This window comes from Marmota marmota, unplaced genomic scaffold (genome assembly GCF_001458135.2).
Source record: "Marmota marmota marmota unplaced genomic scaffold, marMar, whole genome shotgun sequence".
Classification (NCBI taxonomy): domain Eukaryota; kingdom Metazoa; phylum Chordata; class Mammalia; order Rodentia; family Sciuridae; genus Marmota; species Marmota marmota.
In genome coordinates this window covers 4,324,697-4,351,538 of record NW_026000241.1, presented here as the reverse complement: position 1 = coordinate 4,351,538, position 26,842 = coordinate 4,324,697, and the positions used below count along the sequence as shown (strand labels likewise).

The 26,842-nt window shown below is 45.2% G+C and overlaps 1 protein-coding gene and 1 long non-coding RNA gene across 6 annotated transcripts in view; one reads left to right on the top strand and one right to left on the bottom strand.

Moving 5' to 3' along the window:
- Nucleotides 1-154: 154 nt before the first annotated feature.
- Akap8 (A-kinase anchoring protein 8) lies at nt 155-18,794 on the top strand. 2 transcript variants are annotated; one of them, XM_015489171.2, is made up of 14 exons: nt 155-271; nt 2,884-2,922; nt 5,346-5,378; nt 5,923-6,202; nt 6,767-7,277; nt 7,770-7,899; nt 8,116-8,162; nt 9,520-9,553; nt 11,409-11,496; nt 13,282-13,423; nt 13,704-13,797; nt 14,304-14,434; nt 16,428-16,523; nt 18,059-18,794. In XM_015489171.2, exons 1-14 carry the CDS (start codon nt 253-255, stop codon nt 18,497-18,499), a joined length of 2,085 nt encoding a protein of 694 aa, XP_015344657.1. In that variant the 5' UTR covers nt 155-252; the 3' UTR covers nt 18,500-18,794. The 2 variants fall into 2 exon arrangements, with proteins under 2 accessions (XP_015344657.1, XP_048650737.1); XM_048794780.1 differs by lacking the exon at nt 155-271 and adding an exon at nt 487-732.
- Nucleotides 12,628-26,842, bottom strand: part of LOC125613703 — a 22,343-nt gene continuing 8,128 nt past the window's right edge. For 3 of the 4 annotated variants that reach the window (XR_007344250.1, XR_007344248.1, XR_007344247.1), the window contains 2 exons: nt 13,249-15,573; nt 12,628-13,164 (listed from right to left, as the gene is read on the bottom strand). This is a non-coding gene — a long non-coding RNA (uncharacterized LOC125613703). The remainder of the gene's footprint in view (nt 13,165-13,248; nt 15,574-26,842) is intronic. The other variant, XR_007344249.1, reaches the window with a different exon arrangement.

Here is a 26,842-nt window from a genome sequence, read left to right as displayed (position 1 = left end):
GCAGGGGATTAACCCTGAGGCACTGCAGCTCGACCACAACTCCCGAGATGCTATGGGCGTCCATCCTGAGCAACCCGGAAGGCAAGGTAGAACGACGGGGGCGAGCCCTGCGAATGGGCCAGCCAATGGTAGCGTGCGTAAAGAGTGACGTATGCACCTGGTCTTCCAGTAGCCGACGGCGAGAGGTGCGTTGAACGCATGCGTCTTGTGGAAGGGTAGAAAAAGGGTCTGCTGGCGAGTCGCGTCGAAGATATGGAGCAGGGCTACGGAGGTTAGTATAAACTGCTTGGCGCGTGGCGAGAAGGCACTGTCCGGCTAATGAAGCCCCCGTCCTGCGGGTTCGCATTATCGGGCTTTTAGTGGGAGCTCGGTTGCCGCAGGCCCGGCCCTGCGGAGAGGCTGCCGGGACGCGCGCGCGCCGTTCATTGGTCCTCGGCGCAGTCCCTCCTGGGCCGCTGCGTGCGGATTGGTCGTCAGGGCCCTAGGGGGAGGTCGGGGCTCGACGGGCCGACGCTGCGGCTGGCTTCTGGGGGCGCCTCGGGTCGTCCGGGCGGCTTTTACCCCAAGATGCGGCGAAGCCCGGGCAGGCATTAGCGACCTCGAAGTTCGAAGTCCCGCCTTTCTCTTCCGAAGACGCCACAAAATGGCGGCGCCAGGGGGCGGAGCTTCAGCGTCCGGTCGTGGGGTCGAGGCCCAGGCCTAGGGTCTGCGGCCAAGGGTCGAGTTCGGCGGGTTGGGGGACGGTCTCCTATCTCCAAGCTGCCGCACCAGGGTCGTTCCGTGGAGGCTCGACGGGACCTCCTTGGGAGTACTAGGCTTGGGCACCCGTCCCGGAAGCCATCCGGGCTGTGCGGGGTCAGACCTATCGCCGCCAGCCCCGCGGTGCTGCGCGGCGGGGCCGAGTGCGGGCCCATCTGGTGTTTGTTGGCCATGGGAGCTATAAACAGCGTAATTCGATATCTTGAGTATCTTGATCAAGATATTGAGTATCTTGTGTGCAAAGGTGGAAACCTGATGTGCTTTGGGCTATGCGACAGATTGGCCATTCTCCTTCAGGCATCCTCTTATGGGGCTAGAGGGCCCGAGGGGTTGTGTAGGAGAGAACAACCCTCCATCTCCATTGGCCTGAAGTATCTGCCTACCTCAGAGCCGATCTTCTGGAGTTCCTTGTTTGCTGTCTCTGGAATGAACCTCCTGGGAGGCCTTCTGCTCTGTGCTGAGAGCCAAGTTTGCCTATAGGGAACAACTGGAACTTGCCTGGTGGGGCCCGACCTAGAGCAGAAAACTTAGTGGTCTGATGAAAGGATGAGGGTCTTCAGAGGGGCAAAGTAGGAGGATCCCAGCAGCAGGAATTGCTGAAAGAAAGGTCCTGAGGGCGGTGCACGTGTGCTGAGTTTCTGCAGGATCTTAGGAGAGGCTCAGCCTGGCTGTCCTGGCATTTCGATGTCTGGCTAGATCTTCCAGTATTTGCCTTCCTACCCGCCAGGTTTTTTTTTTTTTTTTCTTGGTACCAGGGATTGAACTCAGGGGCACTCAACCACTGAGCCACATCCCCAGCCCTATTTTGTATTTTATTTAGAGACAGGGTGTCACTGAGTTGCTTAGCGCCTAGCAATTGCTGAGGCTGGGTTAGAACTCTTGATGCTCCTGCCTTCACCTCGAGCAGCAGGCTCCACACCCAGCTCCGCCAGATATTTTTGTAATCCTGTTTTAAGGCCCTTTAGTTTAGAGAGCCTCCCACCCCCACTTCCTGCCTGCCTTAAACCTTTAAGAACCAATTAAGAGGGCTGGGGATATAGCTCAGTTGGCAGAGCGCTTGCCTAGCACATGTGAGGCACTGGATGGATCCTCATCACCACATAAAAATAAAATAAAGGTATTGTGCTCATCTATTAAAAAAAAAAAAGAACCAATTAAGATCCTGCAACATCCCTGATTTCTTCTGTCTCAGGAAGTGTTTTAAGATTGGGTTAATACACCAGTACCTCACAGGGAAGCAGCGAGTGCCCCAAGGTTAGTGTTTATTGCAGAACAGATGGGGATGGCTGCTTAGTTTAGCAGGATGGGGTAGTGAGGGGAAGGTATAGCTTGCAGAAGTGAACAGAGAGCAAACCTAAAGCATAGTAGAACAAAGGATCAGGTCCTCTAACCTCTGCTGTAAGACTCTGAATGGCATTCAGGGGCAGTGCTTGTCATGTGTAGGTACATGGTAGGCATTTGTTCTAGTAAGGGAAGCTACATTCTTGCTTCATCAAAGTGAAGTCATTTGACTGGCATGGGCAGTCAACCTCCTGTGCCCTGCTCCAGGAATACAGATGAAGAGAAGCTATTTCCATACTCTTGCCTTCAGGGACAGTGGGGCCCAGTTTGATGCCTTAGGGCCAGGCTGAGGTTCTGGGACTTTAAGGCCTGGGGAGCATTAGAAGGTTTAAAATCAGAAGGGAATCCCAAGGGGCACAGTTTATATCTCCAGATTCCCAAGTTTCTCTCATGGGGTACTCTAGATGGGCTGAGCTGGTTTCCCAGCTGCATGGTGGGTGGGTCAACCAGCATGGGGGACTGTGTCCCAATGCACAGCTTGTCCTGTGATATCTTCAGTTGTGATGAGGGTTGAGGGTGACTGCCCAAGCTGTCTTCTAGTCCTGTTTCCCTCCCTTCTTTTTTTGGTTTTGGCCTTAACCTGACCCCAGTGTGATGAAGCATCAGCCTTTTGGGTGGGAAGATGACATAGAGGGATGGTGCTGCTATGGCTATGCTGCCTTCTTCTAAGGCTGGCACTGAACTCCTGGGAGGATGTCACTTTAGACTCCTCAGAGAACCTTAAAGCCCACATTCCCTAGTATGATAAATAAGATCTTAATACACAGGATCTTCTTTTCACAGGCTATGGGGCATGGAGTGCTGGACCTGCAAACACCCAGGGTAAGCTGATCCTGCATAATGTGTTACAATATGAACTTCCTTCACCTGAGGCCCCAGTGTGGCAGAGCTGAATATGATGCTTGCCCAGATCAAGAGGGGTGGTGACCCTGGGGCCAGCAAGCATTTTCTCTAAAGGTTCAAATAATAAATATCTTTGGTTTTGCATGTGATCTCTGTAGTGCAAAAATAGCCACAGGTAGGTCAGTGTGTACTTATAGATATTGAGATTTGAATATCAGAATTCTTGTGTTGTGAAATATTCTTAATTTTAGCAAAAAATTTCTTTCCTTTTTTTGGTACTGGGGATTGAACACTGGGCTGCATCCCTAGCCCTTTATTTTTTGAGACAGAGTCCTGTCTCAGGCTCTGGAGTTGCTGGTATTACAGGCATGTTCCATTGCACCTGGCTAAAATATATTTATTTGTTGTAGGTAAATAGACAGCTGAGAGTATCATCAGAGGTTTTTTTTTTTCCTGTATATGATTGATATACTTTATTTTTCATTATAGCTTTAAAATTATAGAATTAAGTGGATAATACATAGAGTTCTTTATATCTGTCTCTACCAAGGCATGGTTTTTTCTACTAAGATCTGAAAGGAAACATGCATGAGAGTATAGAACTGTGATTCCAGCTGCTTGGGAGGCTGGGCAGGAAAATCCTAAGTTCAAGGCCAGCCTGGGCAATTTATGAACCCAGTCTCAAATAGGGCTGAGAATATAGTGGTAGAGTAGTTGCTTAACGTGCACTAGGTTCTAGATTTGATTCCCAGTACCACAAAAAAAAAAAAAGGTAGGGGCTATTCTTTTCAGTAGTAGAGCATATGCTTAGCATATAGGAGCCCATGAGTTTAATCCCTAGCACCCTCACCCCAAAAAGAGATCTAACATTTGTATGTTACATCTGTGCCTACTAATAAACCAATATCGATACATGAGTAACTAGTTTATTCTGCATTAAGATTCACTGTATTTTATAAGTAATTCATTTCGTGTCAGTTTTTATGTAATGAAATGTTCTTTTGAGTTGTTTTTCTCTGACCATTTAGAAAAGTAAAACCGTTTCTTAGCTTGAGGGCTGTATAAAAACAGGCAGTGGGTTGGGTGTACACTAGCATTCACCTGTAATCCGAACTACTTGGGGTGCTTAGGCAGGAGAATCTTAAGTTCAGGGCCAGTCTTACCTTGGCAAGCTAGCAAGACCCTGTCTCAATTAAAAGAGGTCTGAGCCAGGCGAGATCTGTAATCTCAGCGGCTTGGGAGGCTAAGGCACGAGGATCCCAAGTTCAAAGTCTCCCTCCGCAACGGTGAGGCATTGAGCAACTCAGACCCCGTCTTTGAATAAAATACAAAATAGGGTTGGGGATGTGGCTTAGTGGTCAAGTGCCCCTGAGTTCAATTTCTGGTACCAAAAATAAAACAAAAAGTCAAGGATGTAGCTTAGTAGTGGATTGAGTGCTTGCTTAGTATGCTTGCAGTCCTGGATTCTGATCTCTAGTAATATTTTTTTTTTTAAAAAGGCAATGTGCAGGCAGGCTGCATGTGGCCCAAGGCCTTTTGCTGACCCTTTCTCTAGAGTCTAGAACATTATTTTTATCTTATTTTGAAGGACCAAAATATGCTGTCATGTGGTGAGGGTCTTTTGTTTTCTTCCAGCCCCTATTCCAGGAAGTCAGGGCTTTCTTTGTTTTCTGGGCTTGGACCCTGTCCCTACCGCCAGTGGAAGTGGGTTTCTTTTCTGTGGATTACCCTGTGTCCCAGGAAGAGGCCTCCCAGGTCCCTTGTGACACAAATGACCCCTTACTCATTTGTGTTAAGGACATGATTTTCCACTGATACCCTATTTGTGTGGTTGGCAGTCCCTGGGCTTTAGCACTGGTAAAATTTGACACCCTTCACATACTGGTGTTTGAACCCTGGGGCATTCTGCCACTAAGCTATAGCCCCCACCCATTTTTGTTTTAATTTTGAGACAGGATCTCATGAAGTTGCCCAGGCTGGCTTTGAACTTGTGCTCCTCCTTCCTCAGCCTCTTAAGTAGCTGAGATTATAGGTATACATGCATTATTGTGCCCAGTTTGAGACTGACCTTTTTTAAGGGCTGTCTCTGGGGTCTAGGCTAGCTTCTCAGCTGATATTCCACAGTGGACCAGTTTCCTGGAGTTTATGCAGCCTCCTTTCCCTCCCTAGTCCTCATGAGGGAAGTTGGGTTTGCCTAGGAGAGATCACTTGATATTGCTTAGTCTGCTCTCTGTAGCAAATGAGCAAGCCTAAGGGTAATCAAGGGTGCCTCAGGAGCACTTCTGTGGCCACTGCAGCCTTGGCTCTTCTGGAATGAAGTGAAGATTGTCCCTCCAGAAGGGTTTCAGACACCATTGTTCTACCAGTAAAGCTCTGCGTGCTTTTTTTTTTTTCCTCTTAAGGTACATATGGAAGTGGTGTGGCCAGCTGGCAAGGTAAGCTCTTATGAGTTTTATATAGGCAAGTAAGCCTATGAGCAGGCACCCCTGCCTTCCATCCTGGCTGCCTTCACAGCTTTCCTGATGGCTGGGCATGACAGGCCATCATCGAGTTTTAGTGTTGTTTTCCTGGCTCTATTCCTAAGGATCCAGCTGGCCAGAACTGCTATACTGAGCATGAGGTGCTGTGGAGACCCAAGGGACAAAGCCAGCCTTAAGAGGCTGTGATTGAGAGCAGACTGGGTCTGTCAACTGCCCAAACTGCCACTCCCAGGCCCTCAGCCACCTCTGACTTGACAGGGAAAGCAGGTTCTAGGCTTTGACCCAGAAAACCCACCACTCAGCTGAGGCTGCTCTTTGCTCTGGCCTCTTCCTGCTGCATTTTGGCAGGTTAGACACACAGTGTGGAGTGATGCCAGCAGCACTTGGTCCCATAACCCTCTCCTTTGTGGGTGGACCAGGGGTGCTCTTGCACACATATCTGCCATAGACAAGCCTCATAGCTGCTGAGATCTGACTTGTTTCCTTTTTCCTGTGATAGGTTATGACAACTACAATTACTATGGTGCCCAGAACACCAGTGTCACTGCAGGAGCAACCTACAGCTATGGCCCAGCCTCATGGGAGGCCACCAAGGCTAATGATGGCGGCTTGGCAGCTGGGGGCCCTGCCATGCACATGGCATCCTATGGCCCAGACCCATGCACCGACAATTCAGATTCTCTCATTGCCAAGATCAACCAGCGTTTGGACATGATGTCCAAGGAAGGAGGCAGGGGCGGGAGCAGCAGCGGTGGGGAGGGCATGCAAGACCGAGAGAGGTGAATATCAACCTGAGCCCTTTACTGGGAGACTCTTGGCTGCCTAGCTTTATGCAGATGGGAATGGATACCCACTTTTCATGCCTTTCTCATGACTTGGGCCATTTGGTGATTGCAGCCGGGCAGGGGGCGAGGGCAAAGCATTGCAATAGTATTTCATATTTATTTTGAATGGAGGCTTGAGGCATGGTTCTTGATTAAGATGCCTCAGATGACTGACTTATGCATCACGCTACTCCTGTGGCCAAGGGCTCCATGCCCTTCATTCAACAATGGAGGGTGTTGGTGGGGAGGGGCTGTGGGTACAGCTCAGTGGTAGAGCTCTCTCTCAGTATGTGTGAGGCCCTGGGTTCCATCCCAGCACTGCCAAAAAATGTAGTCGATGGTGTTTTGCCTTCATAGCATTCAGGAGGGGTACAGAGTGGTTTGGTTGGTTGGTCTTGAATGTAAGGGGTCGTTTTTGCTGGAGGTGGGGAGGTTATGCTGATTGAGGGTAGAAAGGGACACTCTAGATAGCTGGGCAGAGCCCTTAGCTGCCCCTAATGGCTTGTGCTTCCTTCACAGCTCCTTCCGCTTTCAGCCATATGAGTCCTATGACTCCAGGCCTTGCTTGCCCGAACATAATCCGTACCGCCCCAGCTATAGCTACGACTATGACTTTGACCTGGGGACCGACCGCAATGGCAGCTTTGGTGGGCAGTACAGCGACTGCCGGGACCCAGTCCGTGAGCGGGGCTCCCTTGATAGCTTCATGAGGGGCCGGGGCCAGAGCCAGAGCCAGGGCCAGGGCCGCTTCCAGGACCGGAGCAATTCCAGCACCTTCATGCGCAATGACCATTTTATGCCACCCTCAGCTTCCTCGGAGCCCCTTTCTGTTTCCTGGAATGAGCTGAACTACGTGGGGGGACGAGGTCTGGGAGGCCCCTCCCCCAGCAGGCCACCTCCTTCCCTCTTCTCTCAGTCCATGGCCCCTGACTATGGCATGATGGGCATGCAGGGCATGCAGGGAGCAGGCAGTTATGACAACACTATGCCTTATGGATGTGGTCGGTCACAGACTCGGATTCGGGATCGGGTAAGCACGAAGTTCCATCAGGTCTTGGCTTTTCTTCTTATTAGCTCTACAGAGGTTAAATTTATGTACTTCAAGGTCCACTCATTTTTAAGTGTACAATTCCACTTTTAGCAAGTTTATAGATTTGTACAACTATCAACACAATTTTGTTTTACAATATTTCTATCAACTCAAAATGAAACTGTTGCCAGTTAGCAGTCATTCCCTATTCCCTCCCCCAGGCCCTGACAACCATTCATCTGTTTCCTGTCTCTGGATTTGCCTCTTCTGGACATTTCATGTCAGTGGAATCACACATGTGGCCATTTGTGTCCGACTCCTTTCACTGAGCACGATGTTTTCTTTGAATTTCAACTATGTTGTCTTTTCTCTGCTTTTCAAAAAGACTGTTTTCTGCTTTTGTTCTTGGATCTTAAGAACTGTGTTCTTCATTTTTGTGGGATATCTTAATGGCCCAGGGAAGTGGTACATGGGGTGTGCTTATATCTGTAGCCCAGGAGGAGAGGGTTTGAGCGCTTCGGACCAGACAGCATGGGCAGGAAGCGAAAGCAGTTTCCCATGTACGAGGAACCAGAAGCCAAACTGGCTCGGGCTGACAGCGAAGGAGATTTTTCTGAAAACGGTATGCCCTGGGGCCAGTGGGCTGGGTAGACGAGATGAGTCAGTTGCCCAGTAGACATGAGGGAAACCAAGGGTGGTGTGTTAACCCCAAGTTCCCTCAGCCCCTACTGTGTCAGGATGGACTTGTTGGTCTGGTTAGTAAGCATAGGAGAGTGAAAACAGGGAATGGCACCACTCACCCAGGGACTGACTTTTCCTTTTCCCTTGTATCTGGCAGATGATGGAGCTGGCGACTTCCGGTCAGGAGATGAAGAATTCAGGGGTGTAAGTCCACCTTTAGGGGCCAGCCCCCTTTGTCTCAGTGGGATTTTTTTTTTCTTTTATTGCACTTCTCCTTCAAGAGGTGGGAATAGCTACCCTGCTAGACTCCACTCTGCCTACCTCTGAGTGGATTTGGAACCCCAGCTTGTAGCTGAGTTTCTAAGATTTTTCAGACAAGAATGATTCTCTTTCTAAAAGAGCTTCTAGCCCCTTGCCCTGATCCTATGTAGTGTTGGACCCAGCCATGTGCGTAGTAAATGCACGGGTTGTGCAAGCTGAGACTGGCAGACACACACTGGAGGCTCATTGGCTGCCAGCTACATGCTGGGTGTGACTGACCCAAGTCCATGTTTTTTCTGTCCTCAAAACTAGCCACAGAATAGTGGCATCTAAAGCCAGGTCTTAAGACCACACCATGTCTCTGGGGAGGGTACCTTCCCTGTGTTCTGCAAATTCTGATCCTTCTGAGGGGTAGATCCTAGAGAAGGTTTTCTGTATGAGAAGCCTTCTTCCAGATTCTTTTTGATGGTCAGATAGGGTGGGGGTTCTCAGGATACAGTGACTGTAGCTTTTGACTCTCACTTGCTTCTTATTCAGCTGGTTTAGATCTTTATTAAACCCATAGCATAAGTCTTGAGTCAGGGAAGCTCTGCAAGTCTTCTGACTGCTACTTTAATCTTAGGCTCACTGCCTAAGGCATAAGCTCTGTTCAGGTATACAGTTAGAGGGATTGTGTTTTATTTACACCTGATTTGTTAGAATATTGTGTAAATACAAACAAATGCTTGGAAATTTGAAGCCTATTTTCAATTCAGAATGCTGGAATTAGCTTCCTACAGATCATAGCTTCTTTATATATATATTTTTTTTAAGTTGTTGTCAGACACAATACCTTTATCTCATTTATTTACTTTTATGTGGTGCTAAGGATCAAACCCAGCATCTCGCACATGCTAGGCAAGCACTCTACTGCTGAGCCACATCCCCAGCCCAAAATCATAGCTTAACCTACAGTTAATAGATGGGCTCCTGGTATTCTGGAGTGCAAAACTACAGATGTGTATTTGCTAAGGGGCAAGTTTTGTAGCTTTAGAAAGAACTGAAAAAGGGTTAGCGACTTGATGACAGAAAAGTCACTATCACAGAGTCTCTGAAGGCAACCAGGTATAGCAGCAAGACTTTCAAGCTCCTCTCCAAAGTCTTGAGGCTTGTCCTGATGCACAGTGGCTCATTTCCTGGTGGCACAGCATCCTAGGTCTAGGGTAACACCATCTATCAGGTGTTGACATGGGCTGGACTTTTTGTGGAGAATTCTGGAAGTACTACCTCACTGCCCAACTTTGCATATGCCCTTTTTCAGGAGGACGAATTCTGCGACTCCGGGAGGCAGAGAGGTAGGCATTACCCAGTGTCCCTTGTTAAGTGTCCTGTGTCTATCCCACATTTACCACCCATCACCCAGTCAGGGTGGGCTTATGAGCATGCCACAGGCCTGCATAGAGGGGCCCATGACTCAGGGTAAAGGGGGGCTGTGGCTGCTGGGTGGGTATAAGTTGTGGTAATCACTCTGAGGCTTTGTTCCAAAATGTCTGGGGCATTATTTGCTGAAAAAGGATCCATTTGCCTTCCTTGGTGCAGGCTGCAGAGTCGGGGAGCCCAACTCAGTGTCTGTGACATTTGTGATGGTAGGAAGGGATAGTCTCAGAAGCCTAAGGGAAGAGGCCTCCATTCTGTCCCATCTTCTCTGTCTCCCTCCAGCCAGTGCAGGTTCCTGAACTGTCATGGAATTTATAAATCCAGTCTGTCAGTTGCCAACCCAGAGCTGTGCCCTCAGTCTCCCTGCTGGGGATACTGGCACCTGTAGTGCCTGCGGGTATGTGACAGCAGATACCTGTCAGGGCTGGGAGTAAGGTAGTAGAGGGCAGCCTGTCAGATATAGCAGGCCGAGGTCTCTAGAGTCAGCCATTGCTCAGTAGGTCTCGTTGGTCCAGTACAGGAGACCTAGGAGCCTAAAGTAAGCAGTGAGCAAAGAACAAGATTCTACCCTTTGGAGGGACATGAAGAAACCTGAGCCACAGTCTGCCTGAGTCTCCCCAAAACTACTTGTTTCTCTTGCTGTCTGGCCATAACTGGTTACCCCAAGGATAATAAGCTGGCCCAATTGTGGTAAACGGTGAAGGCCCTTGGCTTCTCCTCTTAGGTTCTCAAGCTTAGCTGACTCTCTGAGGTGCCCCCACCCTACATATTGAAGCAGTTGTGTCCTTAGTGCAGGACCACACCAAGTGTTCAGCAGCTATGCAGCCGGGTAAATGCTAAAGCAAAGGTGACGTGTTTATTGCGCGCAGGTCCTGCTACCTACCTGGGATGACTTTGCTATTAAACAGCAGTCATAGTTTCAGGCAGTGACCTCTTGCCAAAAGTCCCACTACGCCCTTTTGAGAGGCTTCTGAGCAGCGCACGCCGGTCGCCATCTTCGTGGGACAGTATCGGGACTGGCATCAGGGGTAGGGGTCACAGTTCAGATGCTTATCCAACCTTTTCCAGCATTCAGCCCTGGCCCTGAGCCTCAGGACTTGCCTGATCTCACACTGGGACGCTGGCCACAAAGCTCTCCAATGAGCTCCTGCGCTGGCCCCAGGGGGCAGATGGGAGGACCAATTGGTCTCTTCCCATTTTTGTTTCTAGGATTGCTTCCCACATAGCCTTGGGAAAGCCCTAGGTTGGTGGTGTCTGTGAACGGAAGATGGAGGTTGGGCCAGCAAGGACTGTCAGACCTGCTGAGGCCCTAGTTCAGAAGAGGCTGTCAGGATGGTCATCCGGAGGGCAGTAGAGTGGCTTGTTTTATTTCCCAGGCCTTCCAGCTGCTGTGTTGGTACCTGGGGAGAATTACTTTCTCTTTAAGTGACAGTGTGAGAAAACCTAATGATAGGGCACCAGATTGGACTAGCAAACTGGGGCAGGTCAGAGCAGACGGGCTACATGTGAGTGGGATGGACTTGCCATCCTTGCCTTGTTAGGCCATGTGAGGAGTGAGGTGACTGACTCCTCTGGGTTCTCATCAAAGACCCTTGTCCATCAGGAGCCTTTGATGGCCACACCTCAGGGTGACCTGACTCTGCCACATTGTGGAGGCAGAGGCCGGGCATGGGCATAGGGTGTGCTGGACAAACTGCAGCCCCCAACAAGGCCTTGGAGCTCAGTTCCTCTGCAGACTCCTCAGAGCATCTCGAAGGGACTTCTTTGTTTCAGGAGAGAAAGATGAGGAGGATGAGGAAGTGAAGAAGAGACGAGAAAAGCAAAGGAGGAGAGACAGGATGCGGGACCGAGCAGCTGACAGGTGAGAAGCCAAGAGGATGAACAGAGCCAAGGATTTAGGCACAGACCCCTTGTTTATTGTGGCCAGACCTGGGCACTGTCTCGGCTTTACTGAGCTTACCTGTTCTGGCTCCATAATTTAGGAAAGTCTGGTTTGGTCTGAATGCCAAGTGTCAGGAAATCTTAAGCCTAAGTCAGTGTAGACAGAACGTGGGAAACAATTGAGAATATGTAGAAAAGACAGGTGTAGTTGCATTTCTGCTCTTACTTGGTGAATCAACCTCTGGCGGATTTCTTTCTCAGTCTCACATCTGGAATTATACCTTGCTGGCAAGACTGTGTGGCCCATACATGCCCAGCAGGGGTCTCCCTTGTGCTCCAGCAGGCCTGAGGGGTGTCCTCTCTCCTAGCTTGGCATTTGGCATTCCAGAAAGTGACCTTCATTTAGCAGAGCTGGCAAAAAGGTGACTTGGTGCTTTGTCCAAATCCAGATCACCTCTGGAATAAGATATAGCAAGAATATATGTATACATCATCCTACCGTCCCGATTTTGCAGCTTCTCTGTACAGGTTCTCTTTTTATCTTAACGCTCAAACAGGACAGATTTTTCCATGCAAAGAAATGCTTGGCAAAAAACAATAGAGACTGAGAAGTCACAGGTTCATTTCTTCGTAAGTGGTACAGAAACTCATGAAAACTTTTTTCTTCAACAGATAAATGACTGTTAGGTTGGGTCTATTTTCATGTAACATGGAAACTGAAATAACTTAAAAAAAAAAAAAAAGAAATCTTTAGACAGACCACACTGGAAAGCTAAGGATCTCAGTCATCTTAGATTGTTACAGAGGAGGTAAAAATATAGTAGGGAAGTGTGGATTCCCTGCCTTTCTTTGGTAGCTTTCTTCTAGTTCTTTTCATGGAACTCATGAAATAGTCCTCTTTGCTCCTCTGTTTGGAGTTGTCTGTAAAAGCCAGAGTGCCTTATGATGTAGTCAGAGATCAAAACCAGGTAGGGAGAAGTTTGAGTTGGCAGATGAGGAATCCCGAATGCCACCTGCCTGCACCCTTAACCCTCTCGGTTGGGGGTGTACAGGGGTGCTGCAAGCTGCTCTCCCTTGCCATACAACCTGATTGCATTTGGTGAAGCTTTGGAAGCACACGACAGGAGCTTAAGCTTTTATTTATAAAATCCAGAATGTTAAGTCTCAAGGAAGAAATTATTTTGTGTTATGTGAACTTTGAATTATGTAAAGTCTTCAGAAATTTTTTTTCCCCTCAGTACTACTGATTGAACGTAGGGGTGCTCTACCACCAACCTGGCTTGGAACTTGGATCCTCTTGTCTTAGCCTCCCGAGTCACTAGGAATACAGGTGTGCAGTGCCACAGCAACTAGAATTTTTCTCTCACATAAAATAAGATTGTCACATGTCATCTTGGTGGCTAAAGACAAACCCATCTGAGAAGCTGTGGAGTTAAATACGAAGTTCCCAGAGCAGTCAAGTAGAGATTGGGAAGTCCACAATTCTAAAAAGTCACCATTTCAGGGTGTTCTCTTAGAGAATTTGGGCTAAAGAGAAACTGATATGTTAAAGAGTTATTGTGTGAATCATTTTCCTGAAGTAGCTGCACGGCTGTATCCTGTTCTTCAGATGGTGGGGGTAAGTTTGGGTAACTACTGCTCTGCCTCCCTGCAAAAAGTGAGAAGGCTTGGTTAAAAAATTGTGTTTCCTTTACCATTTCAGCTCTACCCAGAGATGATCTGGTGATCTTACCTCACCACTGTTCTTTTCATGTTCCTTCTTCAGGATTCAGTTTGCCTGTTCAGTATGCAAGTTTCGCAGCTTTGAAGATGAAGAAATCCAGAAGCATTTGCAAAGCAAGTTCCACAAAGAGACACTGCGATTTATAAGTACCAAGCTGCCTGACAAGACAGTAGAGTTCCTCCAGGTAAAGGACACTTGGCCTCCACTGCAGCATTTCCCAACTATTCCACAGGTGTCAGATCCCTTGCAGAGAAGGGAAGCGGTAGGGAAATGAGAAGCCTAAATATGATCAATTTCTTTTCCCAGATTAAAGTAGTTGTACAAATCACTGAGTCAGAGGTGCAGTTGAGAGCTCCAGCTACCATAGTTTCTGTACAGAATCTCAGATAGGATCTTCCCACCCTCTGTGCAGGTGAGAAATATCGTCCTCTCATTTCATTTGGTGCCATATCCCACCCCTCTAGGAATACATTGTAAACAGGAATAAGAAGATTGAGAAGAGGCGTCAGGAACTGATAGACAAGGAAAGCACAAAACCAAAACCAGATCCTTTCAAAGGTGAGTTATGATGCCAGAGAGCAGGTTATTTTAAATGATAGTAAGGCATGGAAGTGACCCTTATAATAGTACAAATGGGGCTAGGTGTGTAGCTTATTAGTAGAGTGCTTAGCATGCTAGAAGCCCAGGGTTCTATCCTTAGCAGAGAGCTGCTGAGAATGTGAAGTCAGGCCCCAGGGGAAGAACACTTACAATGGAAAAAAAATCCCAAATCTGGCTAATGGAGATCACAGTTCCACAGGCAGCTTATCAGAGTGATGTTAAACAACATGGTGGGGGTCCCCCCCTCTTTGTTATGAAGAGAGAAGACTAGAATGATCAGCAAAGTTGACATGTAGAATTCTTGAGTGTAGAGCCAGTTGCTGTGACCCCACATTGCTGTGGGAGAGCAGGCAATGCCTTTCTCATTTTGTCCTAACTGAATCATTAGAGAGCATTGAAAGGAGAAAATGTGGGATTTGTTGGGGAACAGTGAGAAAGCATCACTTGCTTGGGTTACATCACAGGGATTGGCCAGGAACACTTCTTCAAGAAGATCGAGGCTGCGCATTGCCTGGCCTGTGACATGCTGATTCCCGCGCAGCACCAACTCCTCCAACGGCATCTGCATTCAGTGGACCACAACCACAACCGCAGGGTGAGTCTTCTGATGTGGGCATAGGTGCCTTGAGAGTGGGGCTCAGACCTTCTGTCTCATACCGAAAGTGTTCACACCGATAGGGTCTCTTGTTGTATTTCTATTGTCTGTCATTTCATTGGCTGTAAGATTCACCCCAATTTCTGTTAAAAAGTAACTCTGGGCTGGGGTTGTGGCTCAGCGGTAGAGTGCTCACCTAGCATATGTGGGGCTCTGGGTTCGATCCTCAGCACCATATAAAAATAAATGAATAAAATAAAGGTATTGTGTCCAACTACAACAAAAAAATAAATGTTAAAAAAAAAAGTAATCCATGTAACATATTGAGACTTGTATCTTGGTTCCCCACCCCGCCACCCCCACTACGCACAGAAAAGTGAGAAAATAAGTTGCTTAGAATTTATCAAATACAATAGCTGAAATTGTCCTGATTTCAGAATGTTCTTTTTTTTTTTTTTTTAGAATTTTTTTTTTTTTAATATTTATTTTTTTAGTTTTTGGGGGACACAACATCTTTGTTTGTATGTGGTGCTGAGGATCGAACCCGGGCCGCACGCATGCCAGGCGAGTGCGCTACCGCTTGAGCCACATCCCCAGCCCTCAGAATGTTCTGTTAACCACCACATACATTCCCTAGTAGCTGGACAGCTATGGACATCTGTAAGCTGAGGCTCAGGGCCATTAAGAGCCCAGGGGTATGGGGAACCTAGGTTTCAGGGCAAGTTGTGTCCTTGTGAGCTAATGGGTCCTGAGGCTAAATGTTTAACTTAAGAGTCAGCACGGTTTATTATTGTTGTTGTTGTCAGTTTCTACGTATATTCAATCCTCCTTACCCATGAGTTTCACACCCATAGACTGAAGTAGTTGCTGATCAGTATAACAACTATGTACATAGTATTTAAAGTGTAGGGAGGATATACATGCAGTGCATAGGTTTTGTGCAGATGCCTGTACCATTTTATATATGGGCCTTAGCATCTTTGAATTTCGTGATCTGAAGGGTTCCTAAAGCTCATCCCCTGCAAGGCCATGTATCTGTGTCTGGTGAGGGGTGATAAAGAGTGGGTGTGGCTAGTTTGGTCCATAGGCTGTAGTGTTGTGGACCTCTGGTTTAATGTGGCATTGTTGTTGGTTGAGACCTGTTTCAAAAAAAATAAAAATTAAAGGTAGATGGTAATTGTTGAGGAGAGAGGTAGAAAGATTTCACTTATTTGTTTTTCATGTTGGGAACTGAATGGTAGGGTCTTATACATACTAAGCACACAGTCTGCCATTGAAAACTATACCCCCAGCTTAAGCACCATATTTTAAAACATGTTTCTTTTTCTACATCAAGGTTTGAACCAGAGTGCTTTATCACTGAGCTACATCCCTAGCCCTTTAGTTTTTGAGGCAGGTCTTGGTAAATTGCCCAGGCTGGCCTGGAACTGGGACTCTCCTGCTTCACCCTCCCAAGTAGCTTCGATTACAGGCATTCTCCACCACACCCCACTAACAACATCTTTATCTATAGTTACCCAACTGGTAACTGGTGGTTTCAATAGATGCTTACCATGCCACAGTACTATTAAAAATGAGCAAAAAAGCACTCTGCAAGCAAGGGATTAGTATGTCAGTGTGCAAGCTCTAAAACACATTGACACATTCTTATTGCTGCTGTTAAACTTATTGTGAAGGCTTATCCATTTCCCTTACTTAATCCATATAGTTTGTAATTGTAAATTTTCTTGCTTCTTTACATGGCATGTTGATAGCAATGGCATGTCTCTGTTTTTGTCTTCAGATTATTAAACTGTTCTACTTGGTTTCACTGTCTTTATTCCAAAGACTCACAGATGGCCTGCTTTCTCTCATTTTTGTAGCCTGGCATTTTGATATTTGTGTCAACAAAAAATGGTATTAGTTGCCTCTGAGGGCTGCTTGGAATAATCTGGCTAGTTTGTTCTCTTACTCCTCTGCATTTTAGAAATCCCATGTTTGGTTCCCTTTGCAGTTGGCTGCTGAACAGTTCAAGAAAACAAGTCTCCACGTGGCTAAGAGTGTTTTGAACAACAGACACATAGTGAAGATGCTGGAAAAATACCTCAAGGTTTGTATTTTGGAATCCAAGGGGCAGGAGAAGTCTTTGAAATGGAGGATGAGTATGGAATTATATCCAGAGTGTAGTATTTATGTAGTCAAAAGACTCCATTTATATATATATTTGTTCTAATTAGTTATACATGACAGCATAATGCATTTGGTTCATTGTACACAAATGGAGCACAGCTTTTTCATTTCTCTGGTAGTATACGTCAAAAGACTCCAATTTTGAGTCTTTTTGATACTGGAATGCATCAGTCCAGCCTTGGCTACGTGACAACTTAGAGGGTCAGCCTGAGCAACATAGTGAGACCTGTTTCAAAAAAAAAAAAAGGTAGATGGTAATTGTTGAGGAGAGAGAGATTTCACTTATTTGTTTTTCATGTTGGGAATTGAGTGCAGGGTCTTGTACATACTAAGCACACAGTCTGCCACTGAAAACTACACCCCCAGCTTAAGCACCATATTTTAAAACATGCTTCTTAATTTTGTAGGGATGCTTTTTAGAATACCTTTTTCAGGGTAGGGACAATATTGGCGTGTGCTAGTGAGAAGTGTGGCTTCTGAGGGTGTTAGACTTGGGTTAGAACCATCACTCTAATGGTTAATAGCTGTGTGATCTCAGGCAAGTTAGTTTGCTTTTTTGTTTTAAATTGGGGGGGGGGCTTCTGGGGATTAAACCCAGGGGCACTTAACCACTGAGCAACATCCCCAGCTCTTTTTATCTTTTTGAGATAGGGCCTTGCTAAGTTGCTGAGGCTGGCTTTGAACTTGCCATCTTCCTGCCTCGGCCTTTAAAGCCACTGGATTATAAGAGTGCACCATTGTGCTCAGCAAATTAATGATCTTGAAGTTTCATTTCCTTATCTGTAAAGTGAGAACAATCTTCATATAAGGGCCATGAGCTTAAATTAAACTAAAATTTAAAAATAGTCTTCCTGTAACTGTTTATTAAGTCATTTAAGAAATCCTACATCCAAACTATGCCTCCTGGTTATATGTGTGAATAAAAAATGGGAAACAGGGGCTGGGCCTATTAGCATATACATGTGAGGCCCTGGGTTCAAGCCCTAGTACCACACAAAAAAAGTGGGGGGACTGGGGTTGTAGCTCAGTGGTCAAGTGCTTGCCTCACCTGTGTGAGGCACTGGGTTTGATCCTCAGAACCACATAAAAATAAATATACAGGGGCTGGGGCTGTGGCTCAGTGGCAGAGCACTTGCCTCACACATGTGAGGCACTGGGTTTGATCCTCAGTACCACATAAAAATGAATAAACAAAAGATATTTTTAAAAAATTAAAAAATAATAAAATAAAAATAAATATACTGTGTGTTCATCTACAACTAAATACATATTTGAAAACAAAGAGAAGATTGCAAAACAGTTCTGGTGAAGATTTTCTGAGAAGTCTTTTTTGAAGCTGTTGGGAATTTAAGAGATTCTCTGGTGGACTCTGCCAGGCCTGAAAACATGAGCTCCCAGAAACCTGGCCTACTTCAAACTCATTTCTCCAACTGATCTGTGTTTCCTTTTGTATAGGGTGAGGACCCTTTCACTAATGAAACCGTTGATCCTGAAATAGAAGGAGATGACAATTTAGGAGGTGAAGATAAGGAAGAGACACCTGAGGAGGTGGCTGCAGAAGTCTTAGCAGAGGTGATTACAGCAGCCGTGAGAGCTGTTGATGGGGAAGGAGTGCCAGCTGGTGAGAGTGGTGAAATGCTGGCTGAAGGGCAAGTCCCAGTGGGTGCAACAGAGGCCAGCAGCGATCTCCACATTGAACAGCTACTGGAAGAGCAGACTTCCTGTGGAACATCATCTGAGAAGGGCAGTACCGAAGCTGAGGCAGGAAGTGAGGCCACAGTGCTGGCAGCAGAGGCAGAAAATGCCCTAACAGTGGCTGTTCCTGCCCCGGCTGCTGTGGAATCTGAAGTGGGACAAAGTGATGCAGAGGCCAAAGATAATATTCATACAGAATAATCCTCTTTTTCCCTGTTTCAAGGGATGTGTTATATAATGCATTGTTCTTTCTTCTTTGATTTATAAGCAGTACTAGGGTGTGTGTTACTGGAATATGCTGTAAGCTAATTTTGATGAAGAGACTCAACCATTTCCTTCTGAACTATGTAACCCATGGGCTTGTCTTACACAGTTGCGTGGCTTCCCACCTTGATTGAAGGCAAAAGTACATTCCCAAAGCAGCTGACACTTCTCTTTACATAGCAGTTGGAATAATAAAATTTAGGCAATTAGATCTTGATACTTGTTAAATATAGCCACTGACTGAATGCTTCTTTCCCCCTCCTTCTTTGGTTGGGAGCAGACCAATGTTAGTCACATATATTGCTTTGTAATGGATTTTTTTTTCCCAAGCATTTTTTCCAGCTTCAGCTTTTGACTTCTGCTTTTGTAGTGCAGTGTATGGTATGATCCTCACAAGATGTGGCAGCATCTTGTTAGCATGTGATGTTCTTGTCACATCAGTGAACTCTTATCAAAGATTTGATGAATCTCGCAGACGGGCACTACTGGAAACACTCAGTTGACACTCAAAATGAGAAAGCCAGTTGGGTGTTGTAACACACACCTGTATTCTCTGGTACAGAAGGATTTCAAGTTCAAGGCCAACCTTAGCCACTTAGTCTCAAAAATAAATAAAAAGGTCTGGGGATGTGACTCAATGATTTAGTGGGTTCAATCGTCAGTACCAAAAGAAAGGGAAAAAAGTGAAGCCAGGCCAGGTGCAGTGGCACGCCTGTAATACCTGGGACCCGGGAGGCTGAAGCAGGGGGATTGCAAGTTTGAGGCCAGTCTAAGCAACTTAGCAAGATTCTCAAAAAATAAAAAGGGCTGGGGATATATCTCTGATAAAGTGCCCCTGGGTTCACTTCACAATACCAAAAAAAAGAAGCCAGCAGCAGTAGGACTACAGTCCTTGGTATATCATCCTTCCCTAGCATGTGCAAGGCCTTGGGTTTAATCCCAGAAACACAAAGCTATAAACATTTCATTTAGGTTACCAGGCCGGATGGTGCGTGCCTATAATCCCAGTGATTTGAGAGGCTGAGTCAGGAGGCTTCCAGGCCAGCCTTAGCAGCTTAGACCCTGCCTCAAAAAGACTGAAAATGTAATCCAGTGGTAAAGCCCCCCCAAGGTCTATTCCCCAGTAACAAAAAATACTTTGGAGGTTTGTGAATCTGTAAGAAATAGAGGCTAGCTGTGCTGAAGATAGTATACACAAATTATAGTTTCATGTAATCAGAAGAAGTGGACAGTCTTTCCCTTTTGAAATTATACTAATAGGTCTGTTTCCTTATAAACCTATTAACTGGATACATCTCACATCTTGAGAAACACTAGCCAGTTGGGAATTATTTTAAATAAGGCAGTTAAATCTTTGGTGAGCTATCTACTGTATGTATACCTGGTACTAATTCATGATGACAATTCTAAACTCAAGGAGGTTTATTGGAGAGACAAGATGAACATTAGTGAGAAAGTCAATATTAACCAAATGCAGAAATGAATAGCTCAATAGCCAGTAAAAAGGTGCCTCATGAGTCATTTCTTGCACATCATTCCTTACTGCTACATAGATGTGGCCTAACTGCAGATTGAGCTTGTCCTCAGAAGCTTTTTTTCTTGGGGGGTGGCAATGCCCTAGTAGCTGGGGTTACAGGTGTGTACCACCATGCCTGGTTCATTACCATATATATATTTTTAAGTTGTCAATGGACCTTAGTCGTTTATATGCAGTGCTTTACACATGCCAGGCAAGCGCTCTACCACTGAGCCACAACCCCAGCCCCTTATTACCATTTTTTAAACGAGCAATCTGGTGGCATTTGGCACATTCACAATGTTGTACAACCATTGCTTTTATCTAGTTCCAAGGCATTTTCGTCATCCTAAAAGGAAACCCTCAGACCTGTTAACTACCCATTTTGTTGCCCACAGCTTCTGACTACCACTAATCTGCTTTGTCTCTGGATTATCTTTTCATACACCATAATGCTTTTTAAAGTCCCTCTATGTCAATACTATTTATCAAAAATTCACTTATGGCTGAAAAACATTCCATTGTATGTATATGCCTTATTTTTAATCTTTTCATCAGATTGATAAGAATTACTTCTGCCTTTTTTTTTTTTTTTTTTTGTGTGTGTGTGTGTGTGTGTACTGGGGATTGAACCTAGAGGCGTTTCAACACTGAGCTACATCCCCAGCCCTTTTTTTTGTTTTAAATTTTGAGGCTGGGTCTCACTAAATTGCTGAGAATGGTGTTGCATTTGAGATTCTCTTGTCTCAGCTTCCTTTTTAAAAAACGTTTCTAGCTATCATGGTGGAAGGATTGGCCTCACTGTGTTTTTTGCTCCAGACACTAAGCAAGCCTCTACTACTGACTGTATCCCCAGCACCTCACTGAGGTTTGGTTTTGGTACTGGGGATTGAACCCAGGGGCCCTCTACCACTGAGCTGCTTCTCCAGCCTTTTTTATTTATTTTGAGATAATCTCTAAATTGCTGAGGCTGACCTTGAACTTTGCAACCTTCTTGCCTCAGCCTCCCAAATTTCTGGGATCACAAGTGTGTGCCACCACACCTAGCCCTCCTTGTGCTTTGGACTGGCATTTGCCTAATGACATGATAATGGACATATCTTTCTGTGCTTGTTGACCACTTGTGTATCTTTGTAAATCTACTTGAGTTTTTCACCCATTTCTCCCCTTTCTTTTTGAAATTGGTCTGGCATATGTTGCCTACACTGAGTTCATACTTGTGGGCTCAAACAATCCTCCCACCTCAGCTTGATTAGTAGCTGAAACCACAGGTATATACCACTATGCCCAGCTTCCATTTTTAAATTGGATTACCTTTTTAAGTTACAGAAAGTATTTATATAAAACTTATGAGACATTATTTGCAAATATCATCCCATCCCGTGGATTGTTTCCTTTTTTTTTTTTCTTAGAAACTTTACAATATTTATTTTTTAGTTTTTGGCGGACACAACATCTTTGTTTGTTTGTGGTGTTGAGGATCGAACCCGGGGCGCCTGGCGTGCGAGCGCGCTACCGCTTGAGCCACATCCCCAGCCCCGATTGTTTCCTCTTTTGATAGTGCCCTTTGAGGCTCAAAAAGGTTTTATTTGTTTGTTTGTTTGTTTGTTTTGGTACTGGGGATTAAACCCAGGTGTGCTCTCCCATTGAGCTATACAACCCCAGCACCCCCACACCTTCGTTTTTAAAGATAGTTTCTCCTGAATGTGCCCAAGATGGCCTTGAATTTGCAGTCCCCCTGACTCAGGCTCTCAAATTGCTGGGATTACAGGCATTTGCCACTAGTCCAAGCAAAGCACAAAAAGTTTTAATCCTCAGTATTGCAAAAAACAAATTTTTTTTTCCCCTGGTACTGGGGATTGAACTCAACCACTGAGCCACATCCCAGCCCTATTTTGTATTTTATTTAGAGACAGGGTCTCACTGAGTTGCTTAGCTTCACCATTACTGAGACCGGCTTTGAACTCATGATCCTTCTGTCTCAGCCTCCCGAGCTGCTGGGATTACAGGTGTGCACCACTATGCCCAGACAAAAAACTAATTTTGAGCAAGCAAAGACAACTTGTCCACATTGTTTCATTTGTTACTTGTGCTTTTTATGTCATATCTAAAACCAATGGCAAATAAAAGGTAATCAAATTTACCTCTTCTAACAGTTTTATAACTCTCATTTAGATCTATAATCTATTTTTTTGTTTGGTTTTGTTTTTAGCGGGTGAGTTGTACTGGGAATTGAACTCAGGTGCTCCACCACTGAGTTAGATTCCAACTCTTTTTACTTAGAGACAAGCTTTCCCTAAATTGCCCAAACTGACTTCTAATTTGTGATCATCCGCCTCAAGTCTCCCAAGTAGCTGGGATTATAGGCATGTGGTGGGTACTAGGGGTTGAACCCAGGGGCACTTTACCACTGAGCTGCGTTCCTAGCCACTTTTTAGGACAGACTCACCATACTGTCCATGCTGGCCTTGAATTTACAATCCTGCTGCCTCAGCCTCCAGAGTAGCTGGGATTACAGGCATCCAGCACCAAGCCCTGCTCCAAAGTCATTTGTTGGAGAGACTAATCTCCTAATGAATGTTTTTGGCACCCTTATCAGGTCAGCTGACCATAGCAACATGGGTTTATTTCAGGACTCTCCGTTGTATTCCATCATTCTATATACCTATTCTTATGCCAATACAACACTGTAGCTTTGAGGTAAGATTTGAAATGGGGAAGTGTTAATACTTCAACTTTCTCTTTCTCAAGACCACTTTAGTTATTCTGTGTTCGTTGAGTTTCCATATGAATTTTAGGGTCAGCTTGTCAATTTCTACAAAGGAGTGTACGGGTCAATTTGGAAAGTACTGCCATCTTTACAGTCTTCCGATTCATGAACACAGATATTTCTCCACTTAGATAGGCCCTTTTTTTAATATTTAAATTTTAGTCTTAGTTGGATACACTACCTTTATTTTACTTTTATGTGGTTCTAGGATCGAACCCAAGGCCTCACATGTACTAGTTGAACACTTTACTGCTGAGCCACAACCCCAGCCCTTATTTAGGCCTTTTAATAGTGTTTTTTTAGTTTTCAGTGAATAACTTTTATAATTTTTAAATTTTATTCTTTTGATGCTACTATAAAATGTAATTGTTTTCTTAATTTCATTTTTGGATTGTTCATTGTGAGTGTATAGAAATACAACTGATTTTTTTGTGTTTATCTTGTATCCTACAACTTTGCTGAATTTGTTTACTGGCTCTAATAGAGTATGTTGTATTCTTTAGGATTTCTTTTCATGTCACCTGTGAATGCAGATAGGAATATGGATATCTTTTTTACCTTTTCTTATCTGTTGCTGTAGCTAGAACTTTCATTATAATGTTGGCATCATTGTATAACTTACCTTCTTTTTTTTCTTTTGAGACAGAGCACCTCTGTGTTGCTCAGGCTTGTCTCAAACTCCTGGGCTCAGGTGTTCCTCTTGCCTCAGGCTCCTCTGAGTAGCTGGCAATACAGGCCAATGCTACTGTCCCCAGAAGGTAACATTTCTTTTTCTTTTTTCCTTTGTGTTGGGGGATGGGTACTGAGAATTGAACCCAGTGTTGCTCTATCACTGAGCTTAATTCCCATTTTTATTTCTTTTTATTTTGAGACAGGGTAACACTAAGTTGCTTAGGGCCTCCCTAAGTTACTCAGTGTTGAGAGCCACAGCCCAAGGGGCCCCAGCAAACTTCCAGCTGCCAGCTGATTGGCTCCTCTGCTGTGATGCTCATTGGGCTGTTTCCCCACCCTTTCAGACCATGGAGCTGCTCATTGNACACTAAGTTGCTTAGGGCCTCCCTAAGTTGCTTAGGCTGGCCTCACACTTGCAATTCTCCTGCTCACAACCCCCCCCCCCGCCCCCGTAACTGGGATTACAGGAATGCACTATTGCAACCAGCAGCATTTCTTTTTAAAGTATATTTGCAACCTCAGTAATCCTTTTTTTTTTTTTTGGTAGAGGGGGAAAGTTTATTTGGGGGCTCACAGTTTCATAGGTCTCAGTTCATAAGACAGCAGGCTCCATTCCTTGGGGCTCACACTGAGGCAGGACATCATGGCAGAAGAGTTTAGTGCAGGGAAGGAGCTCACATGATGATCTCGCCATTCTATTCTAATGTTCAAACTTCAACATGTGGGGAAGCAGGACTCCAGGACTCGTCACTGATAACTGGCAATATCATCCATAGTCTCAACAATTCCAAGTTTGTTCAAAGTTCAAATCCAAAGTCTTCTCTGAGGTTCAATGCAATCTCACATTGTGAGCGCCCTTTTCACCACTGTGATGAGAGGACTGGACCAGAACAGCAGTAAAGGAGGAAAAGTTTAGTTGGGGGCTCACAGTTTCAGAGTTCTCAATCCACAGACAGCAGGCTCCATTCCTTGTGGCCCCAGATGAGGAAGAACATCATTTGGGAGTGATGGCAGAGAGTGTAGTAAAAGGAGGCAGCACACATGATGATCATAAATCAGAGGAGTAATCTTTCTCTTGACTGAATTCTATTAAATTTATGTGGAAGACCTTTTTTTTTCCTACAAATAGTAAAATTTTAACTGAATGCTTTGAATAAAGAACCTGAAGTGCTACAGGTATAGCTCAATGATAGAATGCATGATTAGCATGAATGAAGCCTTAGGTACAATCCCCAGCACCAAATAAATAAAATATATAATCTCTTTATGGGTACCAAGTTTATGAGTCACAGGTCAATAAGTTGGGTGTTTTAGTGCCTGCAGGGCCTAGACATTGTGGATGCAAGTATCATTGTGTATGCATGTCTTTGCTCAGTAACCTGCCAATAGCTACCCACTCAAGTCTAATCCTGAACCTACTCTATGGGAAATACCAATGGATTTTAGCTTTTCAGATGCCTGCAAGGATTTAGGAACAACTAAGGAGGGATGAGATACGGAGTTCAGAATGCATGGAAAACTTTCCTTATTTGTTGCCAAGAAATCATCTCTGAAAGAAGTGCTAAATAGTGTCCTCTTCAAAGATAACCCTCATGAGACAGGCATGCTGGCACATGCCTGTAATCCTACTGACTTGGGAGGCGGAAGACTGAGTCAGGAGGATGCCAAGTTCAAGGCCAGTCTGAGTTGCAGCAGTCTGGCTGGGCACAATTCATGAGCCACTTATCAAGCAGAAACGAACTTTATTTTTAGAACACACGCCACACCACACCAGCTCTTCAGGAATTCCCTCAGAGCCCAACTGCCACCAACGGCTTCCCACAAGCCTCTCACCCCCCCCCCAACACTCCTCCTGCTCTTGAGGAGCTGATTGGCTGGGTCGCATGGGCGGAGCCAAAAAAAGTCACCCAATGAGCAGCTCCATGGTCTGAAAGGGTGGGGAAACAGCCCAATGAGCATCACAGCAGAGGAGCCAATCAGCTGGCAGCTGGAAGTTTGCTGGGGATGCTGTGAGCCAATCATCAGCTGGCAGCTGGAAGTTTGCTGGGGCCCCTTGGGCTGTGGCTCTCAACACTGAGTAACTTAGGGAGATTTTGTCTCAGAAAACAAAAAGGGCAGTGGTAGAGTGCACCTGAAGATTCTTACTGGGATGGTGGCACACGCCTGTAATACTAGTGGCTTGGGAGGCTGAGGGGGGAAGATTGAGAATTCAAAGCCAGCCTTAGCAGTTAAGAGAGCCCTGAAGAACTTAGTGAGGCCCTGTATTTAAATAAAATACAAAATAGGGCTGGGATGTGGCTCGGTGGTCAAGTGCCCCTGAGTTCAATCCCCATTAACCCCTTTCCAAAACAATAAAGATTGAAAATAACTGAAATATCACACAAGGACATATGCATAAACCATAAGTGTAGTATATGACTACAAACCTAATGCATACGCAGAAAATGATAATTTTGAGTCATACAAGATGAAAAAGTTGTAGAGATTTATTGTACAACATTGTGCTTATAATTAACAATACTGCACTGTACACTTAAAAATCTGTCCATAGTGGGCTGGGGTTGTGGCTCAATGATAAAGCATGTGCTTAGAGTGTATGAATCCTCAGTACCCTCCCCCCAAAAAATTGGTTATAAGGATAGACCTCACATTATGTGTTTTTTTCCTAATGTGTGTGCATTGTAGGAGCAGGACACAGCAGGGAACAAGTCAGCAGGGCTATGCTAAGTCTTTGATTTGGGCTTTTTGTTTGTTTGCTTTTGGTACTGAGGATTGAACCCAGGGTTGCTTAACCACTGAGCAATATCCCCAGCCCATTTTATCTTTTATTTTGAGACAGGTCTTGCTAAGTTGCTGAGGCTGGCTTTGATCCTCCTGCCTCAGCCTCCTGAGCCCCTGGGATCATAGGTATGCGTTACCATGCCCAGCTGAGTCTTTAATTTGGAAAACAAATTCATAAAAGAGAGGAGAAATAGAACATTGCTAAATCTCAGAAAACCAACATCTCCTCCCTGCCCATCCTTTCCTGATCATTCCCTCAGCTAACCAGGAATAATTACTTGTTTGTTTTTATAGTTTATTCAGCCTGTCTGTTTTTGACACCTACACAATTATTAAGCCATCATATATGCATATGTGCCCATTTCTTTGGCTTCCCCTTATGTTCATAAAAATCACTCATGTTGCCATATGTGCCTGTGGTGTATTCAGTTGCATTACATTACTGTTTATTTATGCTACCATAAATGGACATTTGGGTTAACTTTTGTGTGAGCTCTTAGGAACAGCACCATTCCAACCCTTTTTTTTTTTTTTTTTTTTT